This window comes from Schistocerca cancellata, chromosome 7 (assembly GCF_023864275.1).
Source record: "Schistocerca cancellata isolate TAMUIC-IGC-003103 chromosome 7, iqSchCanc2.1, whole genome shotgun sequence".
Classification (NCBI taxonomy): Eukaryota; Metazoa; Arthropoda; class Insecta; order Orthoptera; family Acrididae; genus Schistocerca; species Schistocerca cancellata.
Genome location: NC_064632.1, coordinates 608,992,607 through 609,008,636, shown reverse-complemented (window position 1 = coordinate 609,008,636; position 16,030 = coordinate 608,992,607). Strand labels below are relative to the sequence as shown.

At 39.6% G+C, this 16,030-nt stretch overlaps 1 protein-coding gene across 1 annotated transcript in view; it reads right to left on the bottom strand.

The window, feature by feature from the left end:
• Positions 1 to 4,354, bottom strand: part of LOC126091959 (heat shock 70 kDa protein cognate 5) — an 81,826-nt gene extending 77,472 nt beyond the window's left edge. The window contains exons 1-3 of the mRNA XM_049907302.1: positions 4,164 to 4,354; positions 3,942 to 3,994; positions 2,642 to 2,787 (exon numbers count right to left, since the gene is read on the bottom strand). Coding sequence (XP_049763259.1) covers positions 2,642 to 2,787; positions 3,942 to 3,994; positions 4,164 to 4,265 — 301 coding nt within the window. The 5' untranslated portion in view covers positions 4,266 to 4,354. The remainder of the gene's footprint in view (positions 1 to 2,641; positions 2,788 to 3,941; positions 3,995 to 4,163) is intronic.
• Between the last annotated feature and the right edge of the window lie 11,676 nt (positions 4,355 to 16,030).

Sequence of the window (16,030 nt, the reverse complement as noted above, 5' to 3'; positions counted from 1 at the left end):
AATGCAATTTAAAAGCAAAGGAGAAGCGTGGAATCAAACTTGTGACTTCGTGTTTACATTTTGCGATACTTCCTACAGGGTGATCACTCATAAAAGCCATCACTTTCCGTGGCATGCGGATGGCGATAGGAGGTCTGCAGGTAAATATAGTGTGGTCTGTCATAGGAGGTCTGCAGGTAAATATAGTGTGGTCTGTCATGGAAGTTATTTCTAACGTACACAACATAAAGCCCTAAAAACAAATATCAATTTCTCACATACATTAAGGAAGGAGATCTGGACTGCTGCTTTTCATTGTTCATGAATTTCTAACACCTGCTTAGGAAATAAACATTACACTCTGCAGTTCTTTCCGTGACATGGTAGCGATTTCTTGATGTATATTAGTTCATCTGAAGTTCATCAATTTGATCTGCACATTTTCTCATTTAATGTCTCCTAGAGACAAATCACAAGGTGTTAAACTGGAGAAACAAGGAGGCCATATGGTGTTAGTGATAACTACCTTGAAATACACAATTTCCTATAATGATAAGCTGGCCTTATGTGCCATCACATATTCCTGGTGAAAGGTAGCAAAAGCAAGTTATCTCTGAGTTAATTTGGAAAAAAGCTGCAAAATGTTTCTGCACGTATCTGTCACTTAACTGCTTCCACCACTAATAGCGCACCACATTCCTATTTGTTGATTACGCAGTTGGGACAAGCATACTATGTTAGGTTTTTTGGAACTCCAGTAACAGTTATCTTGTGAATTAATGTATCCACTTCGTGGAACCATGATACAACCAAAAAGAAAGTGGGCTGTAACTTCAGTAAATTTATAGCCATTTGGTCAGAGCCATAGGAAATTCCCACTAGCCTTAGAAAGATGTCTGAAAGAAACCCTTGCCAGGCAGTTGTGTTAATGATTAATCATCCTGTACCAGACTACGAGCTAATACAATACTGTAACAGCTCAATAAGGAGACACTATTTTCTCCAGACACTTCGGCATTCTACCATGTTGCCAAATCATGCATATAGGCAGACTCACAACTGAGGGCAGCCAGTCTGATTGGCCGCTTTACATTAACGAGTGACTTAGTCTCTGCATTGTGCAGGTTTTACGTCTAAGACTGCACATACATGCACAGAGAACCATTATTATTTGACTTCACAGTTCACTGGAACCAGTCACAACTGTAAAAGATCAGTATTTATCTCTGGAACACTACTGAATTCAGAAAAAAGCACTAAACCATATTCCACAGACTGTTGACAGTTATTCATAGACCTGTGAGCTTTACAATGTAACATTAATGACATAGGGGCAGAAGACTTTGTAATTTTCAACATCTGTTGCAAGCAATGGATAACAAGAGCACGACTCATGGCACAAGATACCAATTTTGGTTACAGTGTTGATGACGATGAATGTCTTCCAATGAAGCACTTAAATGTAATTTAACTTACCTTACCCAAAATCCTGATCTTCATTCTTCAAATACACTCACTATAAAGCATTTCTGAGATACCCTTTATACACCTCCAAACACCCATATCTGTTCAATTTTGGTTTTCAAAATTTGTCCTTTCTTTTACTCGCAGGTTGTGATGTGCAATTCATCTATTTCAACACCCTTATTTTCACCATGTATAGCAACACTGTTACCCATCACAATAACATTACATATCTCACACAAAACCATAATAACCACAAACAATATTTGTAGATAATCCTTTTTCAGAGGCAGTGTTTCTAATGTATATTCTTTAACCCAGCAGGACACTACAATAATGTTCTGCTCTATAATTTACAAGTGTCTAATCCATTTTTTCCTCATCGCAGTTTCGTACAATTTAAATTGAGTGCAAAATCAACACTGCCACCTTATTTTAAAGTTTGACACACATCTCCCCATGACATCTACGCAATTCCTAAAATTATGACTCTGCAATCCACAGTACAAAGTCTTTGAATTAACTCTGGCGAAGCAATAGTGCAAGACGAGACTGCACTGGCTTCACTCACCTGTGGAACATTACCGACATTACAAGATGTGTTAACACTGTTGTAAAAAATTTGATATAGATATATAGTACAACAACTTCACACAACACAAATGTTCAGCAAAATGCCTACACAGATAAAAAGACTATCTCTCTGATCTTTACCATCACTCTGAGAAGAAAGGAGGATTAAAATTATTGTGAGACCAACATCAGAAACAGCACAAAACTCAGATTGGGGAATGACATTGGCAATATTGTTGTCTTTTCAAAGGAACTATAGACATTAGCAAAAACACTGAAAATCCAAATCTGGACTACTGGGTAAGGATTTTAACCATTACCTTGTTTGGTAAAATTCCAAGAGTCCATACTCTGATAAAAATCAAAACTATGGTTGGTTGAATCGACTGATACTGCATGTCAAAACTGACTTATGACAATGATGGGTGTGATGTCACATATGCACAGAGAGAACAGATCATAAGCTTAGGTTTCTTCCTAAATACATTACTGTGCATATAGTTTAGTTACAAACTACCACAAAATACAACACAAGTCAATCTTAGAGTGTGAATACAAAAAAGGGATTTTCTTAAGATAGTCACATCAAAAGGAAGGAATACTCAATTGTTGTCAACAGAAATACCTTTAGTGAAAGCCACAACTGACGGTGTGGTTCTTGCACCTTCTGAATTTTCAATTACTTTTGCTTGTTTGCCTTCCATTACTGCCACACACGAGTTTGTGGTGCCTAGATCTATACCAACAACAGCCCCTTTCACACCTTCTGATCTGAAAATAAAAGTAAGAAAGTGAGTAGAACGAACTCTTACATGCACCAAGGAGCAAAATCCAACAATTTTTTAACGTCGTCATATTGCTTTATATGGTTAATTCTTGCATTTCACATATAACACAATTCGAATTATATTTTTCAATGATTACAAATCATCAGACTTCAGTAAATAAAGTGCGTGGCATAGTTCTCATCCACAATAAGTGAATATAACAACCCTGATGGAATCTACTACAAGAGCATCAGAAAATTTGCTATCACATTCCACATTAACCCAGAACTCCAACTACAAACACAATATGTCCCCAAGAAAAAAATAATTATTCATACTTTCCTTTTCCCTTTCAAAACTTCTATAATGAAGCATTTCAGAGTGCAAGCTACATCTCCAATGTAAACACAAACTTTTGTGTTTCATAACAACAGCACTACAAACATAAGCTTGACTGCACTACAAACATAAGCTTGACTTTCACTTTCACTGATGTGAACTACATTTACGCACAAGGGATACAATTAAAGATTGGTTTAAAATTGTTGTGACATCGCACCACAACCTTGTTACATGGAACAAGACCTAACAACTACTCAGCATCAAACATTTTCTCACACCTAAGACAATTCAGGGTACGAGATATGGAGTACAAAACGCAATGACTTATTTTATCAAATATAACACTTGATAAGTTATATTTCACTAACTGACAAAGTCAAAGTTACTGAGAAAGCCGAATCACTAAATTTGTGCAACTGCAGCAATTACAAACTCACATAAACCAATGTCCTCTTTTCTGGTCTGATAAACTTTTACATAATGCAGAGAATTACATTTTCGTCATACTCCAATACTTGCAAGTTACAGAACGTCAATACACGACACTCTACCAGAAAACGTTTTCACTGCAAAAATTCTTATCTTGAAGCATGTTCATAGGACGCGCCTGGAACGAAGAACATGCCGATGTGCCTCATCATTGACATCGTTTCTGTCCAGTACGCCCAACAAATTTATTTAACACCGGCCATGTAAAAATATAATATATTGCATCATCATGCAATGTAACGACAAAGGGCAGCAAGTAAACATAATAATCTCACTAGAATCTTTGTTACGGTTTTGAACTTTAAGCAGTTGATATCTAGTACTTACTTGTGCCTAAATTGTGTAACATTTTGGTTTGCGCCAAGAGCCGGTGTAGCGACCTGAAGAAAAAAAAAAGGGAGGTAAATACCACTAACTCCAATGCAAGTACAACAAGCTTAAACATTTAATACATATAGTTGTATACTAATCGCAATAGCACATTATTTTCCAACAATATGATATTCCAATGATTTATGAATACTTGTCCTGCAACGCAGGAACATATACCTTATTCAGAAGCGTACTAAACTGATGTTTACTCGCCGATTCCGTTACATGGTAAGTAGAATCAAAAGCCTTGCGGCCAACGTATTTCCAAACTAACAACATTTTGTGTATTTCTCAATTTCAATCCCACCGCAACATACAATCTTCCCTTTCACGTGCTCCCACCACAGACTTCCCTCATACCTATCTTTTCAAAGATCATCGAGAAACTTCTACTACATATCGATAATCACTATGCAGCTAAACAAATTTCGTACTTTTTCAAAGGCCTTAGATAAGACACTTTGGGAAATGTTATATAAAAAATGTTCCGTATAGAAAATTATGACAACCTTTTGTATAGGCCAGTCATACAAGAAACTCACGTTTAAAAGAAATGAAAAATAAATGAAAAATCCCAAGCAGCAGGAATATTCCTGGACCTGTCAAGTGCTTTTGATGGAGAACATCGAAAAGCGCTCTTATCAAAAATTTCTGAGAGTGGTGTCACTAGAAAACTTATGGAATTGCTAGAAACATATTTAAAGGGTAGACAGCAGTGCACGGAGATTATATAGTGCAATGGAGAAATACTGGAGAGGAGAGGGTCAAGTGGAAGAAATAAACATTTTGGTGTCCCTCAGAGCTCCGTTTCAGATCCAGTCCTATTCATATGCTATGTATTCCTGGACCTGTCAAGTGCTGTTGATGGAGTACATCGAAAAGTGCTCTTATCAAAAATTTCTAAGAGTGGTGTCACTAGAAAACTCACGCAATTGCTAGAAACATATTTAAAGGGTAGATGGCAAGGCACGGAGATTATATAGTGTAATGGAGAAATACTGGAAAGGAGAAGGTCAAATATAAGAAATACACATTTTGGTGTCCTTCAGAGCTCCGTTTCAGATCCAGTCCTATTCATATGCTATGTAAATGATTTCTCAAGTTCTCTTGACAATAAGCAATCGATCACTATGTACACAGACGATACATCTGGTGTCTACTATGCAGACAGTGAGCTCAATATAGTTTAAGGGATACAAAAGTTTACTTAAAAGGCAAGAGATCACTTTGAAAGAGACACCCTAAAAGTAAACATAGAAAAAAGTAATATTATTTACTTTAAACCAAGTGATCCAAACAGACAAAATATTGTCATTGATGAAATTCTACCAAAAACCTGTACATATTTGGGTTTATGCATAGATGATCGACTTTCATGGAAGCAGCAAGCTGATTGTATCTGTAAACAATAACACCCAGTCTACATGTATTAAGAAGATTATCACCATATCTTAATTCTAAAACTCTAAGTACTGTATATTACGGATTAGTGTACCAATTCTTGTCTTGTAGAACAGTACTGTGGGGTGGGACATGCCAAACTAATATGAAAACTGTTTTCATACTACAGAAGGGAGCCTTTCGGATGATAGCAAAAGTAAAACCAGGAACTTCTTGCAAACCCTTATCTGTTAGACACAATAATCTCAGTTTCTGCCATGTATATACTATAAACTACAATGCTAGTGAAAGAAGATACTAATATCACGAAAAGAAACATGGATATTCACAACTATGAAACAAAGTATAGAAAAGTCTGTCATATGGTTAACAGAAGATTAACTTTAACAGCGAAAAGCCCCTATGTCAAAGAAGTTCTTTTTAATAACTTGTTATCAAATAAAGTTAAGATATTGATAGTGGATACTTTTAAAAAGTGAGTCAAGCACTGGCTTATCCAAAAATGTCCTTATAACTTAAATTTATCATGACTTATAATGTAATAAGAAATAATATAAACTAAACCAATGTAACTGTAAAAACTTTATATTTAAAGGAAACGCACATGCTTATAAAATTACGTGTTATGAGCAAAAATTGAGCAAATCAATCTAACAAATTTTTCAACAAATTTCTTAGAGCATGGAGAAAGAGGTCGACACTTCCAGCTAGAATCGTCAGCATAAAGATTTATTCATGACTGATTGAGTGCAAAGGTTCAGAACAGAATGAAACAACAAAACATTCCACAATGCATATTAAATCCCAGTCGATCTGAGCACAGACCACTGATAATCGTCCTCTACATCAAGGATGAGTACAAGCTTTGTTGCAGGACCTCCAATAATGAACGATTGCGGTCTACACTGTAAGATCTATGCCAACAGACCTCGTGAAAGGGCAGCATGAAAAACTGCTAGAGGGAATGATCGACGTGGCGACACACACGCTGCTTTTCTACATACAGAGTACCACTTCACAGCAGACCATAAAAATAGTGTTCAGGATAACTGAAGTGTTCGAAGCTATGAGGTGCCAACACTGTTGTGACAACTGAACTACTCATACACAATAAAGGGCCATGTTAGCGCTTCTGTTGCCCAGGGTTGTGCCATGTGGCAAGTCAGTCCTGTGACACGCATTAAGCTTGTGAGTATTCATGTGAGCCACCCCTATGATATATACATTTATAGTATATATACAGGGTGAGTCACCTAACGTTACCGCTGGATATATTTCGTAAACCACATCAAATACTGACGAACCGATTCCACAGACCGAACGTGAGAAGAGGGGCTAGTGTAATTGTTTAATACAAACAATAGAAAAATGCACGGAAGTACGTTTTTTAACACAAACCTACGTTTTTTAAAAAATGGAACCACGTTAGTTTTGTTAGCACATCTGAACATATAAACAAATACGTAATCAGTGCCGTTTGTTGCATTGTAAAATGTTAATTACATCCGGAGATATTGTAACCTAAAGTTGACGCTTGAGTACCACTCCTCCGCTGTTCGATCGTGTGTATCGGAGAGCACTGCAACATACATCGCGTTTCTACAGAATGATCAGCCAACGTTGCTCGAAAATGTCCCACTGGAAACGCGTCGACGTATGTGGTATCAGCATGATGGTGCACCTGCACATTCCGCAATTAACACTAGGCTGACCCTTGACAGGATGTTCGACGGGCGTTTCATAGGACGTGGAGGACGCATAAATTGGCCAGCCCGTTCTCCTGATCTTACACCTCTGGACTTCTTTCTGTGGTGTACGTTAAAGGAGAATGTGTACTGTGATGTGCCTACAATCCCAGAGGATATGAAACAACATATTGTGGCAGCCTGCGGCGACATTACACCAGATGTACTGCGGCGTGTACGACATTCATTACGCCAGAGATTGCAATTGTGTGCAGCAAATGATGGCCACCACATTGAACATTATGTCGGGACACACTCTATTCCACTGCGTAATTGAAAACGGAAACCACGTGTGTACATGTACCTCACCCCACATGGAAATGTGTGCGTCAGTGAAAAAGACCAATAAAAAGGTGTTAGGATGAGGACGTAATGTGCTGTTCCAGTCTCTTCTGTACCTAAGGTCCATCACTGTTCCCTTTGGATCCCTACGTAATTCGGTGCCCTCCGATACACACGATCGAACAGCGGAGGAGTGGTACTCAAGCGTCAACTTTAGGTTACAATATCTCCGGATGTAATTAACATTTTACAATGCAACAAACGGCACTGATTACGTATTTTTTTATATGTTCAGATGTGCTAACAAAACTAACGGGGTTCCATTTAAAAAAACGTAGGTTTGTGTTAAAAAACATACTTCCGTGCATTTTTGTACGGTTTGTATTAAACAATTACACTAGCCCCTCTCCTCACGTTCGGTCTGTGGAATCGGTTCGTCAGTATTTGATGTGGTTTACGAAATATATCCATCGGTAACGTTACGTGACTCACCCTGTATATATATATATATATATATATATATATATATATATATATATATATATATATATATATATATATGGTTATAATAGAAGGAAACATTCCACGAAGGAAAAATATATCTAAAAACAAAGATGGTGTGACTTACCAAATGAAAGTGCTGGCAGGTCGACAGACACACAAACGAACACAAACATATACACAAAATTCAAGCTTTCACAACAAACTGTTGCCTCATCATGAAAGAGGGAAGGAGAGGGAAAGACGAAAGGATGTGGGTTTTAAGGGAGAGAGTAAGGAGTCATTCCAGTCCCGGGAGCGGAAAGACTTACCTTAGGGGGAAAAAAGGACGGGTACACACTCGCACACACACACATATCCATCCACACATATACAGACACAAGCAGACATATTTAAAGACATATTTAAATATGTCTGCTTGTGTCTGTATATGTGTGGATGGATATGTGTGTGTGTGCGAGTGTGTACCCGTCCTTTTTTCCCCCTAAGGTAAGTCTTTCCGCTCCCGGGACTGGAATGACTCCTTACCCTCTCCCTTAAAACCCACATCCTTTCGTCTTTCCCTCTCCTTCCCTCTTTCCTGATGAGGCAACAGTTTGTTGCGAAAGCTTGAATTTTGTGTATATGTTTGTGTTCGTTTGTGTGTCTGTCGACCTGCCAGCACTTTCATTTGGTAAGTCACATCATCTTTGTTTATATATATATATATATATATATATATATATATATATATATATATATATATACTGTGTCTGTCCAAACATTTATAACGATAAGATGTAAAAACTTGAAGGAAATCGGTCAAGAACTTTTCGAGATTTTTGTAACAATGTTTCCCCTTCAACTGGCTACCTCCTAACCACCCCTCCTGTGTGGGTGGGATCAACTTTGTATTTTCAAATGGGAACCCAAATTTTTCTTGCATATTCGGATTCTATGCCAAAAAATATGGGTTCATCTAACAGTCATTTCTCATTCGTGGTAGATGATGCTGGAAAGGACAAATACCAATTGTGCCTGTTTTTGCAATTAAGACCGACATTTCATTTACAACGTAAATGCACATTTTTGTCTTCTAACGGCTGATATTGACGTTCAAGCGTTTCTGGAGTGTTGAAAATGTGATTGTACAGTACAAATAATATGGCTGCACATTAACGATCCTGGATGTTTTCCTACGGGTTTAACTGTGATGAGTCCCCCCCACCATAGGCATGTTTGATTTCGCTGACAGCGCTCGTACCCCTCCATCAAGGTGACTGGATGTGGTGAGTGGTTCCACCCAACTGTTGTAACTCTCACGCTGGTCACTATGCGGCTAACGACGAAATACGAACCACTACAATTGTAATAAGGTAAATGAGGTGATAGCAAGGGGCGCAGCTTGTCACGGATACTCACTGCAATCAAACACTTCAACAGGGCAAGAACTGTGGCAGAGAGCATGTTGAGAGCTACTGTGCATGTGAGAAGTTCAAGGTTGTGCTAAGACACCAACATGGTCTGCCATATAATACGCAAGTTGTGTGCTCTGCTCCACCTCCATGATCATGCGAATTACAGCCTAGAAGATAAATTCTGTAGTACCACATTAGGGCAAGGTGTTCTATAATTTTGGAAAAAGTTGGTCTAATGTTCATAAATTCCTGGTGATGTAATGGATAAGGAAGGTTAACATAAACATTCAGTAGCACATACCTTCGCATATTACAATAGTGGAGACCATGCTATACTAACATATGATGGACAATCATGCACATGTGCTGGCTGTAGCTAGCCTGGCCATGTTCACATGTTCACACACAGTGCATACATTGAAGAGTGGCCAGATACCTGCAGGTAAAGCCACAAGCCCCCCTGTATCAACAGTTCTGTTCCTGATATATACATCTCTACACCTGCCTTATCCATTGAAGCACTAGGAATTTATGAACATTAGACCACGTTTGTCCAACATTACTGAGCATCTCGCCATAAGGCAATACTACACAATTTATTTTCTCAACTATAATCAACCAGATTCAAACCTGTAAGTCAAACTGTAGGTGTTACTCCAAAAGTGTTAGTGATGATGATCAGATAACAATGACAAACCAGAGAAAACTGAAATAACTGAAATTCTGCATGAAGTTCAGGCATCCAGTAATGAGGACGAATCAGACACTGTAGTTACAGAGGAACAAACTCTGATAAAACAGTCTAAATCGGACGCCGAAAAGAAACAAAATCGTAAAGGAAGCTACTCTAAAAATAAGCAAAGACTGGCATGTTAGGATGCTAATGAAGCAGCACCACTACTTCCGAAAAAGCAAAAACTATTAGTAGGCAACTGACCCAGAAAAGTTCTGAAAATTCTGACCTGAGCCAATCTGCACCTGGCCCGATGGATGTAGATGCAACAAACTCCCTCGCAATGAGAATATACCAAGTGGTGCTTGAGAACACTATCACAAGATCATGTCAACACCCTAGGCCAGGTCACCATGGACCTAAAAAAGCAGAAGACACTTTGTACCAGACCACACAAACGGGGAACTGAGCAGAATAAATGGTTATAAATAATAACATGGCTGGGATCCTGAAAACTGTTGAAAAAATCATTGTCATCCCATAAAGAGAAACACATATCAACAACAGAGAATTCCTGGAAGAACTGATTTTGGTATGGCGACTTGTGTTGGATTACCTCACAAGCAAGGACCATTAACTTGTTGTATTTGGAAGTACAAGAGCTCAACAGCAAGGTTATCAGCATCCTAACTAAAATTAAAAGTACCAAATATTGGTAAAAGAGCTACAAGAGTTCGCTCACTCACTCACTCTCTCCCTCCTACCTCACTCACGTTGTCCTACACAATAACTCCATATCACATTCTGTAAAAAATTGCCGTTGGACTTATTACGTGGTACAACACGAGTAAGGTAGGACGGAGAGAGTGGCTTGAATAGCTGGCTGCTAATGTGCTTGCCTCCCATGCAAGTGGACTCGGTTCAATTCCCGGCCGGGTTGGAGATTCTATCACTGAGGGACTGGATGTTGTGTTGTTCTCCTCATCAGTTCATCCTCCCCCAATGTGGTGTCTGAAATAAGACTTGCACTTGGCGTCCAAACTTGCCCGGATAGGGTCTCCCAGCCAACGATGCCATATGCTCATTTTTTCATTTTCGCAAAGGCGATATGGTGAAAGGTGCTACACCTGGAGTGAAAACAGAAGTAAAACGACAGAGGAGCTAAAACAACAGTACAGTGGACTGTGGCTGGCTGACCCCTTTATAAAAAAAAAGTACGGCTGAGCCAGTAACACTGTTAACACATTAAGAACATCTCCCCAGAAATCGGGGAAAAAAGGTGGACACATCACAAACCCTTAAAAGTCACACTACATTCGTTTCAGTGTCACTTAAAATGGGGAATACATCTGTTGGCAAATCTGACGCTACCCTCTGGTCTGAAAATAAAACACAGGCTTGTAAAATGTGGTACACAGCGATCTATACGCCACAAGCACCACACATTGGGGGGACCTGACCCCATGTGTCATTGGGTTGTGGCCTATGCGAAAATGGGTAAGGAGGACATCATCCCGTTATTGTGGCTGAAAGGAAGTATACCACAGTCACATAATGCACTTTACTAGATGCAGCTTATTATCAGTCACTTCCAGCCACTCATGACTCATGACTCTGTACCTCAACAATGAGGAGACAGCATGCAGGGGGATAGCACACTGAAATAATGGAGGATCGCTACATGCCTCCTTGGCTGCTACATCTGTCCTTTCATCCCCTTCGATACCTATGTGCCCTGGTATCCAGCAGAAAGACAGCTCCTTCCCAGCCTTTGTAGTTGGAGAATTGCGTCCTGGATGTTCTGGACTACTTTATCTGCTGGGTAAAAACGTTGTAGATAGTGAATCGTTGCAGACAAAGAGTTTAGCACTCATAGCACACCTTGTCTACTCCAGTGCCCACAAGATTGCATACAGTTCTACAACGAATACAGTAAAGATGGACCTTAAGGACAAAATAAGGGAAAACAACAGAGCAACCAAAGGAGTCCCTCTGCTTCAACCCATCTGTAAAGACAGTTGTAGAATTGTGATGCTCAGTTAAAAGGGCAGAAAATAAAGTATTAAAACATATACTGGAGTGGAATCTTTCCTGTACTGCACTACCTCTAAGATTATCCTGGGTCTCTGCAGTAACCATGGCGGCAGGCAGTTAATACCCTGGATTTAGGATTGTACGTGTTCCACACCAAGTGACTCCAGCACACACTGCATGCAGCTCTCAAACAGCACTATTACTCATGACAATTGGAGAAAAGGTAGTCCAGAGATGGCTACCCAACAGTATGGTACGCAGGTGAGGTCAGAGCTTTGAGGAATTTACATGCCTGACTCACCATGAGGAGCTGCTGCCAGATGGGGAGTGGTGGTTCCCTAGCCTCAGCAGAGAGACTGGGTATAGGACTGGTATTGTAAGCAACAGTAGCTAGCCTAATCCTCTGATGGTGGGTAGTATCGTTAATTTTCTAATAATATAGCGTCACTGACTCATACGCTGTGCATCCATAGTCTAGCTATGGATGCACAAGGGCCTTATAAAACTGGAGCAGGCGCATCCTGTCTGCTCCCAAAGACCAGTGGCTAAGGCACTTTGTGACACTCAGTGCCTTCTGAGTTGTGGGTTTCAGGTCTCTCAGGTGTGGTACCACAACAATATGGAGTCAAAAATGTGGCCCAGAAACCTCACCAAGTCTTTAAAATGTAGAATGGTGTCCCTCACATGCAAGTCAGGTAAACTAAAAATACGACGAAAAAGATTAAAATGAACACACACACTCTTATCTGCAGAACACTGAAAACCTGTCTTTGCAGCCCATTTCTCTCACCTCTGCCCTGTATGTTGCAACTCATGGGGTACTGGTGGAACGCTGGAGGAGGAGCAGAAAACAGCAAACTCGTCCACAAATAAGGAGCACTGTACAGGACTCCTTTCCATAGATATGATACTGTTTATGGCTATGGCAAGGAGGGTAACACTTAGAACTGTGCCCGAACAACACCATTCTCGTGCTCAAAACAATCCGACAGCATGTCACCAACTCGGGTCCCAATAAAGCACTTAGACAGGACAGACCATATGAAGATAGGGAGGTTCCACGAAATCTCTGTTGATGTAGATGTTTGAGAATATTGTGCTTCCAAGTAGTGTCATGTGCCTTGCTGATATCAAAGAATTCACCAAGACAGTGATGTTTACGCAGAAGTGCCTGCTGAATAGCCACGTCTAGTAAGGTCAGGTTGTCGACAGTGGACCGAAATCACCGGAATCCACGCTGAGAGCGGCTAAGGAGTTGCCTGGTCTCTAACAACCACACCAGACGATGGTTAACCATTCACTCGAGGGTATTTGCTACACAGCTCGTTAAGGCGACGCTCTCGTAAATGCTGAGACTGGGCCTTTCGGTGTGGTTTAAGGGCAAGTGTCAGAATTGCCTCTCTCCACGAGTGAATAAAGTTGTCCCTTTTGCCATTAATTAAGATTAATGCATTTGTGGAAGATTTCATTTGAGTAGCCCAGACGTAAAAGCCGCTAATTGCATGATAAGTGAATCGCAAAAAAACACGTTCCATCCAAAATGTTAAAGTTAAAGATTTAATTTCTTTTTTAAAAATAAATAAAAATAATTAATTACTAGGTGAATGAAAGTCGTGTGACTAGGGCCTCCCGTTGGGTTAGACCGTTCGCAAGGTGCAAGACTTCCGATTTGACGCCACTTCAGCGACTTGCGCGTCAATGGGGATGAAATGATGATGATTAGGACAACACAACAGGAAACGTTAGCGACAGCCCCGGACATTTGCACAAGCCTCCCCCCCCCCCACTTACCCTCCTCCACACCTATCCCCCCACACACCAACCAAGAGCGCATCAATATGATCTTTGGTAGTCCTCGTCGCTGTCGTGTTTTTGTTCGTCTTTTTTTTTTTTAGCGTTATCATACACAAGGTACCTAATCTTGGCTATTGTGGCCAACTGCTGTCAAAACTGGTATCTAACAGACATTAAAGTATGGTAAGATGTGTTGGAATGACACTGACGAAATTATGTACATATGTTTAACAATAGGCAGCTCTAAAGCTCTGAAACACTGAAGAAGAACTCAAAGTAATCTCGTGTCTGCTATAAGCAAGCAGTCATAAGAGTACACAAGCAAAAGTTCGCCCATTACACAGGCAAATATTAATGAAGAATGTCACTGTATAAATATCGGACTGCTTGCATTACGCATTTCTACATTATCCCACTCTTATATTCTTTTGTCTTAATGACGTAATCAGAAACAAACCAAGACATCGACTTTACCTTGTTTATGCACAACATTGACTTTAGACAATCGAGATAATGGACAGCATCCTTGGCGATACCACCAATTAATATTTCCCAACAGAATTTCTTACACTACGCGAGGTAACGGAAATTTGCGCTCACTGCAGTTAACAAATATCAGATATTTTGATATAGTGCAGATGAAAGCTCATGAAATAAAAAAAGACAGTGTGGATGCCATTTTTATTTTTCATTCTTATTTATGATTTTTCAACTCGTATATTCAATGAACATATTTCCAATTCTTTTCACAATGGTACTGGAAAACTGTATTTCGTACTAACTACTGATTTTCTCCCTTTTTATGACTGGAATATCTGTGATACGAGGAACGTTGATTTGGGAGCATGCGGCAGACCATGGGCGGAGCTTAGGATATGGATTGGTGTGGAGGGGGGTGATTGGGCGGGACTTGTGCACCGTCTGGGGCTCTCGCTAACGTTACGTCAACACAACACCCAGTCCCTGTGCGAAGAAAATCTCCAACCTAGTCGGGAATCGAACCTGGGCCTTTAGCATTGACATTCTATAGTGCTGACCACTCAGCTACCGGGGGCAGACAATTACTCCGTATTAATGATTGACATCTTGGATTATGTTTTATACGTTAAAATCTTAACTGAAATATTGTCTTAGCGGTTTTTGCATCCGATTTATGCAGTTAGCGGCTTTTACAAATGTTTCGATGAAATTACGAAACAAACGTTCGGTTGTAGAACCCGCTATTCTGTGATGGAATTTAATTGCTGCAAATATAAACGGAATACGTTTTACATCAAAGAGAAGTCTGAAAATTCTACAAAACTGTCATATAAAAACACGAAAGTGACATTATTTTATCAGGGAAATCTGACGTCAAAAAGAGAACAAAAATTAATGTTCAACATTAGCTTTTTTTAAAAAAAAAAGAATAAACCTTCGGCATCACAAGATATTGTAGAAAATAAAATAAATGCAAAAATTCATCATAGTAAAACATCGTCAAAATTTTAGGAATTAAAAAATTGGCAGAAAGTTGTTTCTTAATTAAAACAGTTACAAAAAGTTCTAGAAAATGAAATTGACTGAAAATTGCTTTTAAATGACGTCGACCTCAGCACTGTTCGTCAACTCAAAATCGCTTCCGGCTTTGCCCAAGTACTGGGGTTTGGCAGCAGCAGGAGAGACTCTAGGAGTGCCTTCCTGCTCGTCAGAGCCTCGGTGCAGAATTTGCATTTGTTGTTGGTCGGCTAGTCTTCAACAAAGTGGAGCTCCAAAGCCTTTCTGACGTTTCTGGGTTTGGCTTCTGAAAGTTCTACACCTGCTACGATTGATGTTGGGCCATTTGATTTGCTGAAATGCTTTCTCCTCTTCAGGATCCTCTTCTCCTTTCCAGTTTCAAAACTAGAAGGGCTTACCACGAACTAGAAAATTTTCTTGCTTTTGCTTTTTGTGAAATCGATTTTTTTGGATTTTTGAATCATTCTGTGTTGGACATACTACCGTCGCAAATTTTTCAATGTGCCTGAATGTATACACCCTAGTTTTCAACGACGCTCAACTTGCGAAGTTGACTTTCGATGTTACAAACAATCCTGTGAGGTGCGATGGACGTGTGGTATTGGGAACAACGGCTCTGTTTCTTCAGGATTGTTGGGAGTTTCGAGAAAAAACCAGTGTCATAGGACATAGCATGCTGATAATCGTCCTGTTTTTTGAAACTTCCTGGCATATTAAAAC